The sequence below is a fragment of the Lathamus discolor genome, chromosome W (genome assembly GCF_037157495.1).
Source record: "Lathamus discolor isolate bLatDis1 chromosome W, bLatDis1.hap1, whole genome shotgun sequence".
In the NCBI taxonomy this organism is placed as follows: domain Eukaryota; kingdom Metazoa; phylum Chordata; class Aves; order Psittaciformes; family Psittacidae; genus Lathamus; species Lathamus discolor.
In genome coordinates this window covers 34157444-34180888 of record NC_088908.1, presented here as the reverse complement: position 1 = coordinate 34180888, position 23445 = coordinate 34157444, and the positions used below count along the sequence as shown (strand labels likewise).

At 45.8% G+C, this 23445-nt stretch overlaps 1 protein-coding gene across 5 annotated transcripts in view; it reads right to left on the bottom strand.

The window, feature by feature from the left end:
• The window catches only part of LOC136004218 (ceramide transfer protein-like), a 121507-nt gene that overhangs the window by 14985 nt on the left and 83077 nt on the right, over positions 1-23445 (bottom strand). For 4 of the 5 annotated variants that reach the window (XM_065660518.1, XM_065660519.1, XM_065660516.1 and 1 more), the window contains one exon: positions 2070-6382. The exons of the other annotated variant lie outside the window; for it this stretch is intronic. Coding sequence is in view for 1 of the 4 variants with exons in the window: in XM_065660516.1 (XP_065516588.1) it covers positions 6342-6382 (41 nt within the window). In the remaining 3 variants the exon portion in view is untranslated. Of the gene's footprint in view, positions 1-2069; positions 6383-23445 lie in introns of those variants that run through there. 5 annotated transcript variants of the gene reach the window in all.

Below are 23445 nucleotides of genomic sequence, written 5' to 3'. Positions count from 1 at the left end.
AGCAGAGTGAACAACTTTTGGAAAAGAAAAAAAAAAGAGGGGGGGAGAGAAGAAAAGAAGGTAAAGTTGCAGAGCACAGGTAGACAAATGCGAATCCAGGTGATAGATTGGAAATCTATTCAGAGAGAGGCTCTGTCAAACAATGATTTTGATTGTTTGCAGGCCTTGCAGGAAAAGATTCTCACCTTTCCTGTTAAGTACCAGATTAACGCTCAAGGTCAGGCAGTAAATGCTGAAATGTCTCCCTTAAATTGAAATTGCTATCTCGGTTAAGGCAAACTGTTATTTCTACAGGCATTCAGTTTGAACCCACTAGGCAGATGTTGTCATATATTTGGGGAACAGATTTGCTGTTATATTAAAAGTATTCTGAAATTAATCCTCACCCCTTCACAGTTGTTGTTATGGAACGTGTATTAGCAGAAAACCTGTCAAGAGGCAGTTGCAGTTCAGCGAGGCCAGGGAGATCCCCTGATTGGGGTGCAATTACAACACCTGATGGGAACTGGACAGTTCTTCACTAAGGAGGCTCAAGTCCAGCTAGGACCAGAATTGTTAAAAAAATCTATGAGACTAGCCTTGCTACTGGGGAGATCATCATCTGCGTTGAAAGGACTATTCATTGTTCCAGGTGTCATCGATGCTGATTATATGGGTGAAATTACGTTAAATTATTTATGCATCTTTGGTGATGAACAAACTCCAGCGGTTATTAAGCACTTTGTACAAACACAAGCACAGAAGATAAAGCCTTCTTTTAAGGCCTACTATCGAGATCCTAATACAGATTTGTGGCAGGGACCGGCAGAAGTAATATATCTGGGCCGTGGTTACGCCTGTGTTTCTGCTCCCGCAGGACCCTTGTGGATACCATCCAAGTGACTAAGACCGGCTGTTGCAGAAGCTCCAGTGACGGCGTCCCCGAGCTAGTGTATGGACCCTGAGTCGCAGGCCCGGGAGGAGCGTCGCTTGCGTCGAGCGCTACAGCCACTAATAGAAGAACTTAACTCCTTAATCAACACAGAGCTTTCGTTGAGCACGGTCGCCCTCCTAGATCCGGTCCATGGCCACAGGCATATAGTGGTACAACTGAGATTGGTGATACAACAAGTGCTTCGATAACTCTGTAGTTTTTGTCATCAGTGTGACCCTACAGTAGAATTATATTGTGGTGGTTGTCAGTCTATAAGGCATCTTCGCCAGAGTTAGCTGAAACAAAGACTTTTTGTATAGTCTGTCAAATTATCTTTTATGTAACCCGCTTATAGCACTTCAGAAATATTTAGCTGATTTTAGAAGTACAGATTTTGAATTACTCGAGTTATTTGAAAATCGAGGTTCACTTCATAGAGCTGCATATGCGTTTGCTTTACAAGCTGCTTCGCCGTTATAGGTCTCATAATTATAGGGGGTTTGTTACTTTGTTATGCTTTGCAATGTTGTTCTGCTTGTTTACAACGACTCCTGACTCAGCCCTTATTCCTTTATAAAGAAAAAGGGGGAATTGTGGAGGATTGGCTTGTCGAAAAAGGTCAAAAGGTCACGTTCCCATCAACGAGCTGAATCAAGACATCTGTGTAGAACATGGTGCAAACCTCTCACACCAGATAATGAGGAAATGAAGGACACCGGCAAACAGCAACATACTATGACCAATCACAGCCAAGGACACTAAGCGATAAGTGCATGAGAAGGAGGATGGTGGGGGGGTGCACGGTGTAGCTGCAAAAATATAGAGCTTACACAATGCCTTATTTGTGCCAGAACCAATCAAGTGCCTAGTATTTGCATATTCACTGTTATATTAACCGAAGGTAGAAGCCCAATAAACGAAACTTGTTGATCATCATCTGATGTGCTCGTCTCCCGTCGATTCCCACATATAAACTAATGTGGCATTCAGGTTTTCTGCTCTATAACTTCAGTAATACAACCTGCTTTCCTGTTAAATGTTTTTCATACGTTATTGTATATAATTTCATACACAATCTAAAAGTTGTTTTAAAGTTAAAATGTTATCAATAAATTTAAATAAAGCACAGAAAGTTTAAAATAACCACAAAACATGATTTTTCTTCATTATTTTTAATACTTTTCAGTTTTATATACTGGTTTAAAATTTGTGGTTGTAACACATAAAAGCCAACTTCTAATTTAAAAATACTTATAATTAGGATCATAAATCACAGAATCATAGAATCATAAAATGGTTAGGGCTGGAAAGGACCTCAAGAACATCTAGTTCCATCCTGCCTACCATGGGCAGGGACACCTTACACTAAACCATGTCATCCAAGGCCTTGAACACTGACAGGGATGGAGCATTTATCACTTCCTTGGTCAACCTGTTCCAGTGCCTCGCCACCCTCACAGTAAAGAACTTCTTCCTTCTATCTAACCTGAACTTCCGCTGTTTTAGTTTGAAACCATTATCCCTTGTCCTATTGCTACAGTCCCTGATGAAGAGTCCCTCCCCAGCATCCTTGTAGGCCCCCTTCAGATACTTGGAAGGCTGTTATGAGGTCTCCACACAGCCTTTTCTTCTCCAGGCTGAACAGCCCCAACTTTCTCAGCCTGTCTTCATACAGAAGATGCTCCCCTGATCATCCTTGTGGCCCTCCTCTGGACTTGTTCCAACAGCTCCATGTCCTTTTTATGTTGAGGACACCAGAACTGTACACAGTAGTCCAAGTGAGGTCTCACAAGAGCAGAGTAGAGGCAGGATCCTCTGACCTGCTGGTCACGCTTGTTTTGATGCAGCCCAGGATATAGTTGACTTTCTGGGCTGCAAGCGCACACTGAAGCTGTCTCATATTTAGTTTCTCGTTGACCAACACCCCCAAGTACTTCTCTGCAGGGCTGCTTTGATTCTCTTCTCTGCCCAATCTGTAGCTGTGCCTGGGATTGCTCCGACACAGGTGTAGGACCTTGCACTTGGCTTGGTTGAACTTCATGAGATTGGCATTGGCCCACCTCACAAGTATGTCAAGTTCCCTCTGGATGGCATCCCTTCCCTCCAGCGTGTCAATCGAACCACAGAGCCTGGTGTCATCAGCAAACTTGCTGAGGGTGCATCAATCCCACTGTCCATGTCACTGACAAAGATGTTGACCCCTGAGGGACACCACTCATTACCCATCTCCAGTTGGACATTGTGCCATAAAAAAAAAAAAAAATAAAAAAAAATTAAAGCTATTAAAGAAGAAACGGTTATGCTATACACTCAAGGTATTCATGTTTTGAATCTGTATATGAATAGTGGCAATTCAAATACAGCGTTATCTGTACAACTTCACAAAAATACAGGTGTACAGTCTGATTAGTTTAAAGAGATTCTGCACAATTTCAGGTAAGCCAGAGCTAGCTCAGCCCAATTAAGTAAAAGGTTTTGTGGTGGGGATTTTTTTCCGAAGTGCCTCACATTTTTCACTGATAAATATGTCAAAATAAGATGTTCAGGTTGAGAGGTTAACAATGACTATCTGCCATCCTCATTCCCAATACAAGTCCTACCAAGTAATTTCCTTCAGATCTAGTTCAGTAACATGCAAATTCTCCAGACTCAGATATTTAGAGAACAATATCTCATGGAGAAGATGATAGCTATGTTCTCAGCCCTTCAAATTGGTTATCAAAACAGCCATTCTAGAGTCACAGGCTGCTTCTGCAAAGACCACAGCTGTAAAAATATTACAGATCCATTAATAGGAAGAAGAGAACTCAGAGTGCATAGATATGTGGCAGTGACTTAAAAGACAGGTGGGCTCAAGAGACGGGAAATTTTATAAAACTATAAAAGGAAGATCATTTTTGGAAGAAAAGGCCTAAAGGCTACTTGCACGTGGACAATCTAAGAGGCTGATAGAGAGCTGCCTTATTACATTTATTTTTAAAGAGGTCAATTTATACCTATTTTTCAATCTTGCAACTCCTTCTGTATTCTTTAAGAAGCCTCTTACAACTCTGATTGGGCAGGGCTAGCTGTAGTGAAGTACCAGTGCCTTTATTTAAATGTAAAATATTCTTTACAAATAGTATCTGCAGTTTAATTTTATTTACAGAATAAATTGCAGAAGTACATCACATTTAGTGCATATGCAACTAATGATAAAAGATTTATATACTGCTTTGTAAACTTTCTATACCTTTGTAAAATAAAGCCATTCAATTAAATTAATAAAACAGTTACTTGTCTGTGTTCAACAATTACAAGAACTGGTAAATAAGGAGTTAAACTAGTGATATAGTAAATGTACAAATTTTCATCTTATTTGCTTACTAGCACTAACACATAGGCACTTTTCTACATATTCAAATTAATAGAATAACTCTTTAATAAGGCATATTCCATGCACACCATTAGAAAAAATGCAAACAAAAAGAGTTATGGAGCATGGCATCAGCGTGCATGTTTCAACACTGTGCAGATCACATTCACCAAATCTTCATTAAGTTACTATCTTTTATCTATTTTCAGGTACCTACCATACTATATCAAATAAGACTTTCAGTTTCCTTTCAGAAAAAAGAAATAATTGGAAACTTTTTTATTGAGATATATAGGTCAGTGAAACACCCATCAGTCTCTGAATTTTCCAACTATAGGACATGTATACAAGACCTCAAAGTCAGTACCAGTCTGCCAGAATCCACTCTTAATGAGCATCTCCAGAATCAAAGGCAGGCAAATATCTGACATTTAAATTCTCACAGCAACTAGAGGGAGCTCTCCGATAAGACCATCATTGTTACTCTGATGGTCTTTTGATCAAGAGGCAAGTATCAGTGCAACTCATTTTCTACACAAAATTCATAGCATGGCTTTATTAAGGTGAGGAAAACACATGCAGGATCTAAAAACAATGTACTCATGCAGGGCTGGGAATGTTGTCCTATGTAGTCCAAATTACTTCAATATATATCATAGTGTACCTTCTCACAGCTTTGGGAAAGCCCCAGATGTCATGCAGGAAAGCAGCCCACATATACCATGAAGAGATGGCATACTGTATATATACTGGTATATATATAACAGACTTAGAGCTTTCAGGCACTCCTGCCCTCTCATACAGAATCTTCCTAGAAATTTCTGGATCATATTTAATAACAAAAATTCTGTACCACATATTACATAACTAAAAAATACAATATAAATATAAAGATATCTGGAAAAAAACCCCAAACTTTTCACATTATTACTCCTTCAGAGCCAAAGATCTTCATAAGAGGAAGACAATAGAAAAGGCAAAGTCATAACAATATTGACAGCCCTTAGATATTAACTGACATTTTATGTAACAATATGATTCATTATAGAAACAAGCAGAAATGAACTATGATTATACAAAGCAAAACAAAACCTGCCAATAGAAACAGAATCATAGAATGGTTAGGGTTGGAAAGGACCTTAAGATCATCTAGTTCCAACCCCCCTGCCATGGGCAGGGACACCTCACACTAAACCATGTCAACCAAGGCTCTGTCCAACCTGGCCTTGAACACCGCCAGGGATGGAGCATTCACCATTTCCTTGTCAACCCATTCCAGTGCCTCACCACCCTAACAGGAAAGAACTTCTTCCTTCTATCTAAGCTGAACTTCCCCTGTTTAAGTTTTAACCCGTTACCCCTTGTCCTGTCACTACAGTCCCTGATGAAGAGACCCTCCCCAGCATCCCTATAGGCCCCCTTCAGATACTGGAAGGCTGCTATGAGGTCTCCACGCAGCCTTCTCTTTTCCAGGCTGAACAGCCCCAACTTCCTCAGCCTGTCTTCATACGGGAGGTGCTCCAGTCCCCTGATCATCCTCATGGCCCTCCTCTGGACTTGCTCCAACAGCTCCATATCCTTCTTATGTTGAAGACACCAGAACTGTACACAATACTCCAAGTGAGGTCTCATGAGAGCAGAGTAGAGGGGCAGGAACACCTCCTTTGACCTGCTGGTCACTCTTGATGCAGCCTAGTAAGTCACCTAGGCTTTACTAAACTCCCTCCCCACCAGAATCCCACACAGATTTTTCTGCATATGAAGCACATACAGTATGCTATATGTGCATTTGTCTTTTGTGCAAGTTGTTTAAAATTAAAGCAGTAACCAACGTTGGTGATTCAAAGTTGTACACATTCTTCCTCTTCTATAGCAAGCAAATAAAATAGCCATGTACATGTTATCAATACATCTATTTATAATTACACACTGATTTTGCAAGAAAATTCAGGAGAGAGCTGGTGTTAAATATTCAGCCTCGTGGTTTTGAAACTACTTCAGTATACAAAGCCTAGAACATCAGCCATAAAGACTGTAGATCCTTCATTCCAGCATGGAGTGCTCTATTCATGGTCATTTCAACATGGAATGCTCACTCAGTCTTGTTCTGATCACTGCAGGTAAGGAAAGACAAAATACAGTACTGAAAACTTTGAACACTAATAGGAAAACAAGAACTTGTTAAACCCTTAAATAGCATCAGCACTGCTATTAACACATCTTTACTGTTGGCTCATGACAGCCATGTTTTAAATGGTTCACCTACACTAGTTCTCTAACAATACAGAATTAAAAATGCTAACTGTTACAGAAAGATCAAATTATTAAGACTTTTGGACATAATAAATAGAACCTAAAAACAGAGGTAGCCTATGTCCATGCATAGAAAAGTTATAAAAACTCATTTTCAGATCATGCTCTCATAATCAAGCTACCAAATGCTACCTTGTAGCTGGAATTAAGTGGTTTGACACTACAGTTATACATAATGAAGTACATGGCAAGTCTATACTAACAACATTTAAGCAAAGCCTTACTTAGCAAAAAGGCTTACATCTGACAGATTCAGACATCTCCAAAATTGATTGAGAAATTATTTTATAATGTCACATCATCATTTAAACATTAGAATAATTTTATATTAGCTCAATAAACTATACTATTAATATATATATCCATTAAATTCAGAATCTGTAAATCCCTTTTCTTAAGCTCATCAGAAAGACTAAAATATTAAGTCTCAGTCTTTTAAATACTCTAATACTTGACACTGGTTTGTCAGAAAAGTTCCATTAATAAAAATCCTGTATTTAAACTATTGTGTCAATATAAAAGAATACTTTGACCTTCATAATAGTCTATCAATCAGATATGCAATTATAAGTAGAATTTAAGATATCAGTATCTCATGAGTCTCCAGAGAAATTTCAGTATACTTTCTTTTCAGAAAAAGCATAAAATGCCTATAATAGCTGAGAAAAAAATACTTCATCTTTTTATACTTCTACATAAATTAAGCATGCATGCAAAACCTTGCAAAACAAACCAGTAAAAGTCTACAAAAACTAATGCTTGACAACTTGTTCAGCACTTATTTTTCATGCTACTAATAAACAAATTACATGTGTCCTGGTTTCAGCTGGGATAGAGTTAATTTTCTTCCTAGTAGCTGGTAAGAGTGCTGTGTTTTGGATTTAATGTGAGAATAATGCTGATTGATAGCACACTGACGTTTTAGCAGTTGCTAAGTAGTGCTTACCATAAGTAAAGGACTTATTAGTCTCTTATGCTCGGCCAATGACGAGGGGCACAAGAAGCTGGGAGGGAGCAAAGACAGAACACCTGACCCAAACTAGCCAAAAGGGTATTCCATACCACAGCATGTCATGCCTAGTATATCAACTGGGGGGAGTTACCCAGAAGGCCCAGATCACTGCTATCAGTTGACAGGTGGTGAGCAATTGTATTCTGCATCACTTGTGTTTTCTGAATTTTTATTTCTCCTTTTTTTTTGTTGTTCTCTATTATTCTTATCATGATTATTTTGTAGTTATTATGTCTATTATTATATTTTATTTTAGTTATTAAACTGTTCTTATCTCAACCCGCAGGTTTTACATACTTCTGATTCTCCTCCACATCAAGACAATCTCTCCCCCTCCATCATTTCAGCTGTGGAAAATTTTACTGGGGAGTTCCAGCAGTTCAAGGAGGAGAAGTCCTGCTTCCCACTTGTATGGACCCATTTCTCAGTTATTAAAAGTAAGTGTCCTTCTACTCAAGAGGGAAGATATAGAAGGTACATACCAGGGATACCCTGTGGTTTTGCCTGCAGGACCATGGAGAAGACATGAGGAAGTGGAATGGAAAACTTACCTCAATGTTCAAGGTATGGGTACATGAATTGCAAGGAAAAACAACCATAAATAGGGATCCTTCAAGGAAAGTTGCTGCTCCAATCTCTGACAGGCATTTTCCCAGGCAGAGTGGAAGAGCTGATTTTACTCCAAACCCTATGGACAAGAATTCTAATCCCCTTTTACAAGAATTAAGTGAAGAATACTATGACCAGTATTGGAAGGACCCTGCCTCCAGCCAGGTGGAGGACAGGGTCAACCAGGTTTACTGGACTGTGTGGATCAGATGGCCTGGCTCATCACACCCACAAGAGTATGAGGCTCTAGTAGACACCAGTGCACAGTGTACCCTAATGGCATCAAGCTATCAAGGGGCAGAACCCATTTATATTTCTGGAGTGACAGGGGGATCCCAACAGCTGTGCTGGAAGACTAAAAATAGACTATTGTGACCTGAATGAATCACAGAATCACAGAATCCCAAGGGTTGGAAGGGACCTCAAAAGATCATCTAGTCCAACCCCCCTGCAAGAGCAGGGTAACCTACAGTACATCACACAGGAACTTGTCCAGGCGGGCCTTGAATATCTCCAGTGTAGGAGACTCCACAACCCCCCTGGGCAACCTGTTCCAGTGCTCTGTCACTCTTACAGTAAAGAAGTTCTTCCTGATGTTAACGTGGAACTTCCTATGCTCCAGTTTACACCCATTGCCCCTTGTCCTATCACTGGATATCACTGAAAAAAGCCTAGCTCCATCATCCTGACACCTACCCTTCACATATTTGTAAACATTGATGAGGTCACCCCTCAGTCTCCTCTTCTCCAAGCTAAAGAGACCCAGCTCCCTCAGCCTCTCCTCATAAGGGAGATGTTCCACTCCCTTAATCATCTTTGTGGCTCTGCGCTGGACTCCTTCAAGCAATTCCCTGTCCTTCTTGAACAGAGGGGCCCAGAACTGGACACAATATTCCAGATGCGGCTTCACCAAGGCTGAGTAGAGGGGGAGGAGAACCTCTCTTGACCTACTAACCACTCCCTTTCTAATGCACCCTAAGATGCCATTTGCCTTCTTGGCCACAAGAGCACATTGCTGGCTCATGGTCATCCTCCTATCCACCAGGACCCCCAGGTCCCTTTCCCCTTCGCTACTTTCCAGCAGGTCAACCCCCAACCTGCAGTGTGAAGTCACACTGCCACTGAGTGCTGCCTTACCAGACATGTTAGAACTTCAATATGAACTGGAGTAAAAGGCAGCCAAGTGGGATGCCACAACTGATACTGCCAATGTATTTTGCTCAATCCCTTTGGCAGCAGAGCGCAGGCCACAGTTCGCTTTCACTTGGAGGGGCATCCAGTACACTTGGTACTGACTGACCCAGGGGTGGAAACACAGCCCTACCATCTGCCATGGACTGATCCAGACTGCACTGGAATAGGGGCAAGCTCCAGAACACCTCAGTTGGCAAGACACACAGTGGCAGCAACGGTAATCTCTGCAGCTGAGCACTAGATTGGGGTTGACATGAGGGTTCCTGGAGCCAGGGAAAGACAAGCTCTTGCTAGGAAGTCTAGCACAGCTTGGGCATTGCTAGGGGCAGCTAGGGAGACTGAAATGTCCCTGGGGAGCATGACTGACCATGACTGGCAAACAGGGTGTGGTGCATCAGCCAGGGAGGGCATGACAAATCAGTTTGCATGGGAGTTTGCCCAGGAGCGTGTGCAGGGAGGGCCATGCACCCTGCTTGTAGACCCCAGAAAAGTGCTCTAGATCTCTGTCAGGATGGTGAGCACTCGCCCTGAGTTAAATCCTATGTTTCTACAGAGAAAGTCCCTGGGATGTCTGACACTTCCACCCAGACAGAACTGGTAAGGAAGGAGACTTCTGTACAGGTAGAATCATAGAATCATAGAATAGTTAGGGTTGGAAAGGACCTCAAGATCATCTAGTTCCAACCCCCCTGCCATGGGCAGGGACACCTCACACTAAACCATCCCACACAAGGCTTCATCCAACCTTGAAGGGAGTCGAGCTGGCCTGAAAGGGTTAGTGAGATGAAGGCGAATACGCTCCTGAAAGGGAACGTTTCGACCTATTCCTGAACCTCCCTTGGAGTGAAAACAAACAGAACATAGCAACAAAGTAAGAACGAATGGTTCAATGCATCTGGCAAGACAAGAGGACAAAATAATTAACATAATTAAGAACATAATACAAGATCAGGTAATAATTGTCACACGTAGCTGTAAAGTAGCCAAAGAGATGTAATCAATGTTAAGAACAGGATCTTGCCATAGGTAACCAGGATCTAGCTTGATTATAAATTGAGAAACTTGTGTAATAAACTTCGCTACATGCCACCAGAGCTGTAGTCCGTCTGTTCCTTCAGGCGTCCTAATGAGCTGGTCTCTGTCACAACCTGGCCTTGAACACCGCCAGGGATGGAGCACTCACAACCACACTGGGCAACCGATTCCAGTGTCTCACCACCCTAACAGGAAAGAATTTCCTCCTTATATCCAATTTAAACTTCCCCTGTTTAAGTTTTAACCCGTTACCCCTTGTCCTGTCACTACAGTCCCTGACGAAGAGTCCCTCCCCAGCATCCCTATAGGCCCCCTTCAGGTACTGGAAGGCTGCTATGAGGTCCCCACGCAGCCTTCTCTTCTCCAGGCTGAACAGCCCCAACTTCCTCAGCCTGTCTTCATACAGGAGGTGCTCCAGTCCCCTGATCATCCTCGTGGCCCTCCTCTGGACTTGTTCCAGCAGTTCCATGTCCTTCTTATGTTGAGGACACCAGAACTGCACACAACACTCCAGGTGAGGTCTCACAAGAGCAGAGTAGAGGGGCAGGATCACCTCCTTTGACCTGCTGGTCACACTCCTTTTGATGCAGCCCAGGATACGGTTGGCTTTCTGGGATGCGAGCACACACTGCCGGCTCATGTTCATTTTCTCATCGACCAGCACCCCCAAGTCCTTCTCTGCAGGGCCGCTCTGAATCTCTTCTTTGCCCAGTCTGTAGCCGTGCCTGGGATTGCTCCGACCCAGGGGTAGGACCTTGCACTTGTCGTGGTTGAACTTCATAAGGTTGCCATCAGCCCACCTCACAAGCGTGTCAAGGTCCCTCTGGATGGCATCCCTTCCCTCCAGCATATCAACCAGACCACACAGCTTGGTGTCATCGGCAAACTTGCTGAGGGCGCACTCAATCCCACTGTCCATGTCAGCGATGAAGATGTTAAACAAGACCAGTCCCAACACCGATCTCTGAGGGACACCACTCATTACCGGTCTCCAGCCAGACATCGAGCCATTGACCACAACTCTTTGTGTGCGGCCATCCAGCCAGTTCTTTATCCACCGAGTGGTCCATCCATCAAATTGATATCTCTCCAACTTAGAGAGAAGGATGTCGCGTGGGACAGTGTCAAACACTTTGCACAAGTCCAGGTAGATGACGTCAACTGCTTTACCCTTATCCATCAATTCTGTAGCCCCATCATAGAAGGCCACCAAATTGGTAGTAAGTTGCAACAAGTGTATGGACCCTTCTCCTGGAGACAAGGCAAGTACCTGTACAAGTTGTGCACAGGTTGAGGACCTGTTGCATTAGGTGGCCGAGTTGCAAGGCTGTGCAGTATTAGAGCAGATGAGATGGAGATAGATGGTTTCACATCCACGCTCCTGTAGCAAACACCACTAAGAATGTGGCACCTTGAACCCTGGTGACCCACAAAAGCAGGACTCTGTTTCAGTCCACACCCTCCAGTATTACAACCAAAAATAGATATGAAACTGTAACATCTGTAGACACCCACAAGCAAAGTCTGCAGGGAGAAACTCCCCGAGCAGTACACAGTACATACTGCAAAAAGAAACAAGTGCTTGCAGTGGGTGACTCACTGCTAAGGGGCACTGAGGCACCCATCTGTTGGCCTGACAGGGAGTCACGAGAGGTATGCTGCCTCCCAGGAGTTATGGTCTGAGATGTTGCAAAGAGGGTGCCACAACTTGTCAAGAACACAGACTACTATCTGCTGCTACACTTTCATGTGGGCACAAATGACATCACATGCTGGAACCTGAGCAAAATCAAGGAATACTATAAAGCCCTGGAGGTGCATGTGAAAAATATTGGTGCCCAAGTTATTTTTTCCTCTATTTTACCATTAGAAGAAAGGGCGAAGCCAGATAAATGCTCCTTAACTGCCTCCTAAGATGAGAGCCAGAAGGCAAATCACCTCAAGTGTATGTATATTAATACACAAAGCCTGGGAAATAAACAGGAGGATCTGGAGCTCAGCGCCCAGTCAGAAAGCTATGATATCATAGGAATAACTGAAACAAAGAATCATACAATCATAGAATCAACCAGGTTGGAAAAGACCTTTGAGAACATCAAGGTGGGATAACTCACATGACTGAAGGATCATGATGGATGGCTGTTTCATAAAGACAGGCAGGGAAGAAAGGGAGGAGGAGTCATGCTCTATGTTAAGGAGAACCTTGAATGTACAGAAGTCAACTATGGCAATTGTAGAAGCCCTACTGAATGCCTCTGGGTCAAGATCAGAGGGGTCATCTCCAAGGAGGATCTTACAATAGGCATCTGCTATTGACCTCCAAACCAAGACGAGAAGGCCAACGAAGCAATATTTAGGTCACTTAAGGAAGCCTCAGCTCAGCAGAACCTAGTTTTTATGGGTGACTTCAACTACCCAGACATTTGTTGGAAGAACAACACAGCAGCCCATATGTCATCCATCAAGTTCCTGGAATGAGTGGAGGACTGCTTCCTCATACAAATGTGTCGTGGTTTAAACCCAACCACAAAGCTCGTTCACTCACTCCCCCCCCTTCTTGCCCTCACCCTACTCCTGGAGGGACGGAGAGGAGAATAGAAAAGAATGCAACTCCCAGGGGTTGAGATAAGAACAGTTCAGTAACTAAGGCATAACACAAATCACTACTGCTACCACCAATAATAATAATGATACAGGAAATAACAAGGGGAAAGTATACAACACCTCAACACCAGCTGACCACTAACTCGCCCCACTCCCCCCAGCCGAGCACTGACCAATACCTCGTCCAACACTGCAGTCCCTAGCCCTTCCTGGTAACTCTCCATTACATCCTGGGCATGATGTGCTGTGGTATGGAATACCTCTTTGGTCAGTTTGGATCAGGTGTCCTGTCTCCGCTTCCTCCGGCTTTCCCTCCTCCCTGGCAGAGCATGAGGCTCAGAAAGTCCTTGGTCAGACCAAACATTTGAGCAGCAACTAAAAACATCAGCGTTATCAGCACTGTTCCCAGGCCAAAAATCAAAAACACAGCACTGCACCAGCTACTAAGAAGGAGAAAAATAACTGCTACTGCTGAACCCGGGACAAAATGTTAGATGTGCTAACCAGGAAAGAGGCACTGCTGGACTTGCTACTCACAAACCCAGAAAACCTGTTTTGTAATATCTCAGTTGACAGCCTTGGCTGCAGTGATCATAATATTGTGGAGTTTGGGATCCTGCTGATCGTGCTGAAAGTTAGTACTAAGACAAAGGGTTTAGATATCAGAAGAGCAAACCAGCTTGCTCAGAGCTCAGCTGGGAGGGATTCTGTGGGAAGCTAGTGGGAGGACAAAGAAGCTAATGAGTGCTGGGAGTTTTTCAAGAACACTCTCCTGGAAGCACAAAAGCAGTTAATCCCCTTTAAAAGTAAGGGAAGTAGGCAGAGCAAGAGACCCCGTTGGCTTAACTGTGAGCTTCTGAGTCTGCTCAAAACCAAGAGAAGCATATCAGACATGGGAAAGCGGACAAATAACTGTTGAGAACTGTAAGGGCATTGTCAGGGTGTGCAGAGATGCAGTTAGAAAAGAAAAGCCCAGCATGAACTGAAACTGGCCAGAGATGTCAAGAACTACAAGGGTTCTTCAGGTGCATTAAGAGTAAACAGAAACAAAAGGAAAATACTGGCCTGATGTTAAGTAAGAGAGGGGAATTAGTTACCAACAACACTGAAGAGGGAGAGGTTTTCAACACTCTCTTCACCTCTGTCTTTACTAGGAATGTTGGGCCCCAGGACTTGGGATACAAAATTCAGGTTGATGCAGACACAGGTCCACTGTCAGTAAAGGAAGAGTTGGTATGTGACTATTACAGGAGCTCGACCCTACAAATCAATGGGCCCTGATAATATCCACTGAAGGGTGTTAAGAAAGCTGGATGACATCATTGTGAGGCTGCTCTCCATAATCTTTGAGAAATCATGGAGACTGGAGGACGTCCCAGAAGACTGGAAGAAGGCTAATGTCACCCCCATATACAAGAACAGCTCAAAGGAGAATCCACAAAATTATAGGCCCATCAGTCTTACATCAGTCCCTGGGAAGACTATGGAGAGAATGCTCCTGGGGGCTATCACAAGTCAAATCAAGCATATAGAATCATAGAACCGTAGAATAGTTAGGGTTGGAAAGGACCTCAAGATCATCTAGTTCCAACCCACCTACCATAGGCAGGGACACCTCCCACTAAACCATCCCACACAAGGCTATATCCAACCTGGCCTTGAACACTGCCAGGGATGGAGCACTCACAACCTCCCTGGGCAACCGATTCCAGTGTCTCACCACCCTAACAGGAAAGAATTTCCTCCTTATATCCAATCTAAACTTCCCCTGTTTAAGTTTGAACCCGTTACCCCTTGTCCTGTCACTACAGTCCCTGATGAAGAGTCCCTCCCCAGCATCCCTATAGGCCCCCTTCAGGTACTGGAAGGCTGATATGAGGTCTCCATGCAGCCTTCTCTTCTCCAGGCTGAACAGTCCCAACTTCCTCAACCTATCTTCATACGGGAGGTGCTCCAGTCCCCTGATCATCCTCGTGGCCCTCCTCTGGACTTGTTCCAGCAGTTCCATGTCCTTTTTATGTTGAGGACACCAGAACTGCACACAATACTCCAGGTGAGGTCTCACAAGAACAGAGTAGAGGGGCAGGATCACCTCCTTCGACCGGCTGGTCACACTCCTTTTGATGCAGCCCAGGATACGGTTGGCTTTCTGGGCTGCGAGCGCACACTGCCGGCTCATGTTCATTTTCTCATCGACCAGCACCCCCAAGTCCTTCTCTGCAGGGCCGCTCTGAATCTCTTCTTTGCCCAGTCTGTAGCCGTGCCTGGGATTGCTCCGACCCAGGTGTAGAACCTTGCACTTGTCGTGGTTGAACTTCATAAGGTTGGCATCAGCCCACCTCACAAGCGTGTCAAGGTCCCTCTGGATGGCATCCCTTCCCTCCAGCATATCAACCGGACCACACAGCTTGGTGTCATCGGCAAACTTGTTGAGGGCACACTCAATCCCACTGTCCATGTCAGCGATGAAGATGTTAAACAAGACAGGTCCCAACACCGATCCCTGAGGGACACCACTCATTATCGGTCTCCAGCCAGACACTGAGCCACTGATCACAACTCTTTGTGTGCGGCCATCCAGCCAGTTCTTTATCTACCGAGTGGTCCATCTCTCCAATTTAGAGAGAAGGATGTTGTGTGGGACAGTGTTGAACGCTTTGCATATGTCCAGGTAGATGACATCAACTGCTTTACCCTTGTCCATCAGTTCTATAGCCCCATCATAGAAGGCCACCAAATTGGTCAGGCAGGATTTCCCCTTATTGAAGCCATGTTGGCTGTGACCAAGCACCTCGTTGTTTTTCATGTGCCTTGGCATGCTGTCCAGGGGAATGTACTCCAAGATATTACCATGCACAGAGGTGAGACTGACTGGTCTGTAATTCCCCGGGTCTTCCATTTTCCCCTTCTTGAAAATGGGGGTTATATTTCCCTTTTTCCAGTCGTCGGGAACTTCACCTGACTGCCATGATTTTTCAAATATGATGGCCAGTGGCTTAGCAACTTCATTTGCCAGCTCCTTTAGGATGGATTTCATCAGGTCCCAGGGACATGTGCACATCCAGATTTTTAACATGGTCTTGAACCAGATCCTCTCCTACAGTGGGCCCAAGGTCTTCATTCTCACAGTCCCTGTGTCTACCTTCTAAGACCTGGGTGGTGCAGTCAGAGCCTTTGCCAGTGAAGACCAAGGCAAAGAAGTCATTCAGAACCTCAGCCTTCTCCAAATCCTGTGTAGCCAGTTCTCCCGAAAGCTTCCTCAGGGGGCCTATGTTGTCCCTAGTCTGTTTTTTGTTTGCTACGTACCTGTAGAATCCCTTCCTGTTATCCTTAACATCCCTGGCAAAGTTTAATTCTAACTGGGCCTTAGCCTTCCTAACCTGGTCCTTAGCTTCCCAGACAACATCCCTGTACTCTACCCAGGTGGCCTCTCCTTGCTTCTATTTTTTATAAGCCTCTTTTTTCCTTTGAATTTTCCTCAGCAGCTCCTTATCCATCCAAGGAGGTCTCCTGGCCCTCCTGCTGCACTTCCTTCTAGTTGGGATGCAGCACTCCTGAGCTTGTAGCAGGTGATCCTTGAATATCAACCAAGAGTCTTGGGCCCCCCTGCCCTGCAGGGCTATATCCCATGGAACCTTACTAATATGCTTGAGAAAAGCCAGCATGGATTTACCAGGGGCAAATTGTGCTTGATAAACCTGATCTCCTACGACAAAGAAACCTGCTCATTTGATGCGGGGCAAGCAGTGGACATCATCTATCTGGATTTCTCCAAGGCTTTCGATACAGTTTCCCACACATTCCTCCTAGAGAAACTGATGTGTTATGGTCTTGACAATTGGTCTGTGCAGTGGGTTGGGAACTGGCTGACAGGCCGCACTCAGAGCATGGTGGTAAATAGGTCCTTTTCCATCTGGAGACCTGTCACTAGCAGGGTGCACCAGGAATCGGTATTGGGCCCAACACTGCTCGATGTCTTCATAAGTGATCTGGATGATGGGATCAAACGTCCCTTGATGAAGTTTGCCAATGATACCAAACTGAGGGGGGAAGTGGACACATTGAATGGGAGAGCCAACCTGCAGGAAGACTTGGATAGTAAGAGTGGGCTAACAAGAACCTTGTGAAGTTCAATAAGGACAAGTGTAAGGTCTTGCACCTGAGTAAACACAATCCAAGAGTATAGCACAGGCTGGGATCTACCTGGCTGGGAAGAAGCTCTGTGGAAAGAGACCTGAGGTCCTGATGGACAACAAGCTCAATAGGGGTGAAGAGTGTGCTGCTGCGGCAAAGAAAGCCAACAGGATTCTGGGTTACATCAAGAAGGGCATCACCAGCAGAGATAAAGATGTCATTATCTCTCTCTGCTTAGTGCTTGTCAGGCCACAACTGGAATACCGTGTTCACTTTTGGTCCCTGCTATATAAAAAAGGATGTGGACAGGCTGGAGAGGTCCAGAGAAGGGGCACAATAACAAAGGACCAGGGAGCCTGCCACATGAGGAAAGGCTGAGAGAACGGGGTTTGTTCAGCCTAGAGAAAAGAAGAGTCAGGGGAGACCTTATCACCATGTTCCAGTATTTAAAGGGTGGCTACAAAGAAGATGGAGATTCCCTATTTACAAGGAGTCACATGAAAAAGATGAGAGTAATGGGCACAAGTTCCTCCTGGGGAGATTCCAACTAGACACAAGAGGAAAATTTTTCACAATGAGAACAATCAGCCATTGGAATAATCTCCCCAGGAAAGGGGTAGACTCCCCAACATGGGATGCTTTTAAGACATGTCTGGAAAGAGTGCTGGGTCAACTAATCTAGGTCATGCTTTGCCTAGAAAGGTTGGACCAGATGATCTTTGAGGTCCCTCCCAACCTGGTATTCTGACACCTGCAATACATTGATGACATCATCATGTGGGGCGATACAGCAGAAGTTTAAGAGAAAGGGAGGAAAATAATCCAAATCTGTCTGAAGGCCAGTTTTGCCATAAAACAGAGTAAGGTCAAGGGACCTGCACAGGAGATTCAAGTTTTGGGAATAAAATGGGAAGACGGACATCACCAGATCCCCACAGATGTGATCAAAAAGATAAAAGCAATGTCTTCACCAACTATTAAGAAAGAAACACGAGCTTTCTTGGGTGTTGTGGAGTCCTGGAGAATGCACATACCAAATCACAGTTTGATTGTAAGGCCTCTCTACCATGTGACCCGGAAGACGAATGATTTTAAATGGGGCCCTGAGAAACAACAAGCCTTTGAGCAAATTAAATGAGAGATAGTTCATGCAGTAGCCCTTGGACCAGTCCGGACCAGGCCAGATGTGAAAAATGTGCTCTACACGACAGCCGAGGAGAGTGGTCCTACCTGGAGCCTGGAGCTCCCTCTGGCAGGGAGCTCCAGGGGAGACTCAAGGTTGACCCCTCGGCTTTTGGAGTCAGGGATACAGAGGATCCGAGGCCAGCTACACTCCCACTGAAAAAGAGATACTGGCAGCCTATGAAGGGGTTCGAGCTGCTTCAGAAGTGACTGGCACTGAAGCACAGCTCCTCCTGGCACCCCGGTTGCCTATGCTGGGCTGGATGTTCAAAGAGATCTCTAAACATCATGTAGCTGATGCTACATGGAGTAAGTGGGTCTCACTGATCATACAACAAGCTCGAAGAGGAAATCCCACTTGGCCAGGAATCTTGTAATTCACCATGGAATGGTCAGAAGACAAGGATTTCGGAATGTCACCAGAGGAGGAGGTGATGCATGCAGAAGAGGCCCCAATGTATAATAAACGACCAGAAAGTGAGAAGCAATATGCCTTGTTTACTGATGGATCCTGCCATATTGTGGGAAAGCATTAGAGATGGAAGGCAGCTGTATGGAGTCCCATGTGACAAGTTGCGGAAACTGCTGAAGGAGAGGGCGAATTGACTCAGTTTGCACAGGTGAAAGCCATCCAGCTGGCCTTGGACATTGCTGAATGAGAAAAGTCTCAATACTGACTCATGGATGGTGGCAAATGCCCTGTGAGGGTGGTTGCAGCAATGGAAGCAGAGCAACTGGCAGTGCAGAGGTAAGCCCATCTGGGCTGCTGCACTGTGGCAGGATATCGCTGCTGGGTGCAGAACACGGTGGTGAAGGCACCCCATGTAGATGCTCATGTACCCAAGAGTTGGGCCACTGAGGAACACCAGAACAACCAACAAGTGGATAAAGCTGCTAAGATTGATGTGGCTCAGATGGACTTAGGTTGGCAACATAAGGGTGAATTATTTTTGATCCGGTGGGCCCATGACACCTCAAGGCACCAAGGCAGAGATGCAACATATAGATGGGCTCATGACTGAGGGGTGGATTTAACAATGGACACTATTGCCCAGGTTATTCACGAATGTGAAACGTGCTTCAATTAAGCAAGCCAAGAAGTTAAAGCCTCTCTGGTATGGAGGACAATGGCTGAAGTACAAATATGGGGAGGCCTGGCAGATTGACTACATCACACTCCCACCGACCCGCCAAGGCAAGTGCCATGTGCTTACCATGGTGGAAGCAACCACCAGATGGCTGGAAAAATATGCTATGCCCCATGCCACTGCCTGGAACACTATCCTGGGCCTTGAGAAACAAACCTTGTGGCAACACGGCACCCCAGAGAGAAGTGAGTCAAAGAATGGGACACATTTCCAGAATAACCTCATAGACGTTTGGGCCAAAGAGCATGGCATTGAGTTGTTGTGTATCAAATGTCCTGTCATGCAATAGTCTCTGGGAAAATCGAATGGTACAATTTGCTGTTAAAAACTACACTGAGAGCAATGGGTAGTGGGACTTTCAAACATTGGGATACACATTTAGCATAAGCAATGTGGTTAGTCAACACTAGATGATCTTTTAATTGTTCCGTCCTGGCCCAATGAAAACACTCATCCTGTAGAAGGGGATAAAGTTGCTGTAGTGCACATAAAGAATCTGCTGGGGAAAACAGTCTGGGTTATTCCTGCCTCAGGGAAAGGTAAACTCAGTTGTGGGACTGCTTTTGCTCAAGGACCTGGGTGCCCTTGGTGGGTAATGCAAGAGGATGGGGAAGTATGGCGTGTTCCTCAATGGGATATGATTTTGGGTGAGAATAGCCAGTAAATTAAATTGTATGCTATTGACGTCTATAGAACACTTTTATGGCAGCTACATGCCCATTTCCACACTGGGCATCTTGTGGCATCCATGTCCACTGCTCTAGACTTGGGGGCCTGAACCCAACTCTCTTTAGATCATCACATTAATGAAGAATGAACTTTGATGAAACTGGATGAGTGCAGCGGTGATGGAATCAGAACCAGGTAACAATCCCTGACAGTGACCAGGTGCACAAGAAGCTGGGAGGGAGCACAGACAGGACAGCTGACCTGAACTAGCCAAAGGGATATTCCATACCATAGAACATCATGCTCAGTATATAAACTGGGGGTTGCTGAGGTGAGTAGCTTGAGAGAGGACGCCTGCAACACCGGAGCGGAGAGGGGAGAGATCAGCGTCCAGGAGCCTCAACTCAGAGCGACAAGAGCCACTGAGGAGGGAGCCTCAAGTCCTCAACAGGACTTGCCCAGGACTCGGAAGCTCAGCTCCCGAGAGGGGCTGACTCACAGGGGGCGGAGCCAGGAGGCTCGGTGTCAGATTCAAACCGGCCATCAACGGCCACTCTCGATCAGTTGCTGAGGTGAGTAGCTTGAGAGAGGACGCCTGCAACACCGGAGCGGAGAGGGGAGAGATCAGCGTCCAGGAGCCTCAACTCAGAGCGACAAGAGCCACTGAGGAGGGAGCCTCAAGTCCTCAACAGGACTTGCCCAGGACTTGGAAGCTCAGCTCCCGCGAGGGGCTGACTCACAGGGGGCGGAGCCAGGAGGAGTGGCACCAGCTGGGAGTGGCTAAAAAACCTTCCCAGGGAGCGCGGCGACCAGAGACGGCAAACACAGAGCGTCGAGGCAGAGGGTCGAGGCAGTTTGCCGGCAAACAGAGAGCGTCGAGGCAGAGGGTCGAGGCAGTTTGCCGGCAAACAGAGAGCGTCGAGGCAGAGGGTCGAGGCAGTTTGCGCGGCAGAGAGCGTCGAGGCAGAGGGTCGAGGCAGTTTGCCGGCAAACAGAGAGCGTCGAGGCAGAGGGTCGAGGCAGTTTGCGCGGCAAACAGAGAGCGTCGAGGCAGAGGGTCGAGGCAGTTTGCCGGCAAACAGAGAGCGTCGAGGCAGAGGGTCGAGGCAGTTTGCGTGGCAGTTCGCGCGGGCAGGCGAGCGGGCAGGTGAGCGGGCAGGGAAGCGTTCCAACCGCCTCATCGAGAGGACTCGCCTGGAGTACAGGAGGGGGAAGGAGTGCTGAGAGATGTAGACGGATTGATTGACCAGATAGATCATGGTTACAACACGATCGAAAGCTACAGTGAGTACTAATGTGGGTATCCAGACTGAGCCTTCCTGCAGACATGCAGCTGTGCAGGTCTCTGGCTGCAGCGAATGCCTGAGCCTGGCACTTGTATTGGAGGGAGCCAGTGATACTGCTTGTGTTCGCTGTGAGCAAATAAATGACCTGCTCAGGCAGGTGGCTGAACTGAGGGAGGAGGTAGAAAAGTTGAGAGCCATTAGAGAGTGTGAAAGTGAAATAGATTGGTGGAACCACACCCTAAGGCAAGGGCAGAGGGAAGTGGTTCAACAAGATATGGATCCCCTTCCCTCCTACCATCAGACAGAAGGAGAGAGCTTAATGGACAAGGATGGATGGAGGGAGGTTCCTCCTCGGAGAGGTAAGCGAAAAGCCTCACAATCCCTTCCTCCCTCCCAATTGCCCTTGAATAACAGGTACGAGGTCTTGGAAATTCAGGGCCAGGTGAATGGAGATGGTGAGGCAAATCTATCTAGTGAGTCACCCAGGGCTAGTCACTCACCCACATGCCTCAGAACTTCCCCAACCAAGAAGAAAAGAAGAGTAATTGTGGTGGGTGACTCCCTTCTGAGGGGAACAGAAGGGCCCATTTGTCGACCGGATCCACCCCACAGGGAGGTCTGCTGCCTGCCTGGGGCTCAGATTAGAGATGTTAAAAAGAAGCTCTCTGAACTGGTGCAGCCGTCTGACTACTACCCACTGCTGGTTTTTCAGGTTGGCAGTGACGAAATTATTACGAGGAACGTAAGGGCGATGAAGACAGACTACAGGGCCCTGGGACGGCTGGTTAAAGGGTCTGGAGCGCAAGTGGTGTTTGCCTCCATACCTGTTGCAAGCGAGGGTGAAGGGATATATAAGAAGACTCTGCAGGTTAATGTATGGCTACGTGACTGGTGCCAAAGGCAGGGGTTTGGGTTTTTCAGTCACGGGCTGCTGTATGGGACACCTGGTTTGCTGGTGACAGGCGGGATACACCAGTCCCAGAGAAGAAAAAGGGTTTTGGGGCAGGAGTTAGCAGGGCTTATTGACAGGGCTTTAAACTAGTTATGAAGGGGGGAGGGGATTTAACTGGGCCTGTTGGGGACAAGCCCAAGAGGAACATGCTAGGGATTGAAGGATGGCGGGCTAAGGAGGACTATCAATCTCTTGTTTCACTTGTGGGAAAGGATAGCTTTTTAGACCCTGTCCCGCAGGGGAAAAAGGGTACTAGGACTGGCTCCCTGAAATGCCTGTACACCAATGCACGCAGCATGGGGAATAAACAAGAGGAGTTAGAAGTCTGTGTGCAGGCTAAAGGTTATGATCTAGTGGCAATTACAGAGACATGGTGGGACAGTTCACATGACTGGAATGTGGTCATGGATGGCTATGTCCTTTTTAGGAAAGATAGGTCAGCGAAGCGAGGTGGTGGAGTTGCTCTTTACGTGAGAGAGCAACTAGAATGTATTGAGTTCTGTCCGGGGTCGGATGAGGAGCAAGTGGAATGTCTGTGGGTACGAATTAAGGGGCAGACTGGCACGGGTGATACAGTTGTGGGGGTCTATTACAGACCTCCTGATCAGGACGAAGGAGTTGATGAGGCTTTCTACAGGCAACTGGAAGTAGCCTCGCGACTACATGCCTTAGTCGTCGTGGGGGACTTTAACTACCCCGATATTTGCTGGAAGACTCACACAGCCAGTCATTCACAGTCTAGGAGGTTCCTCGAGTGCATTGATGATAATTTCTTAATGCAAATGGTGGATGTACCAACTAGGAGAGCAGCGCTGATAGATTTAGTACTTGCCAAAAAGGAGGGTTTGGTTGAAGTGGTGACGGTCAGTGGCAGCCTTGGCTGCAGTGACCATGAGATGGTGGAGTTTAGGATCCTGTGTGGGAGGAATAGAATACCTAGCAAAGCCACAGTTCTGGATTTCCAAAGGGCCAACTTTGGCCTCTTCAGTCAACTGCTAAGGGAAGTCTCATGGGAAAGTGTACTAGGCGGTAAAGGGGC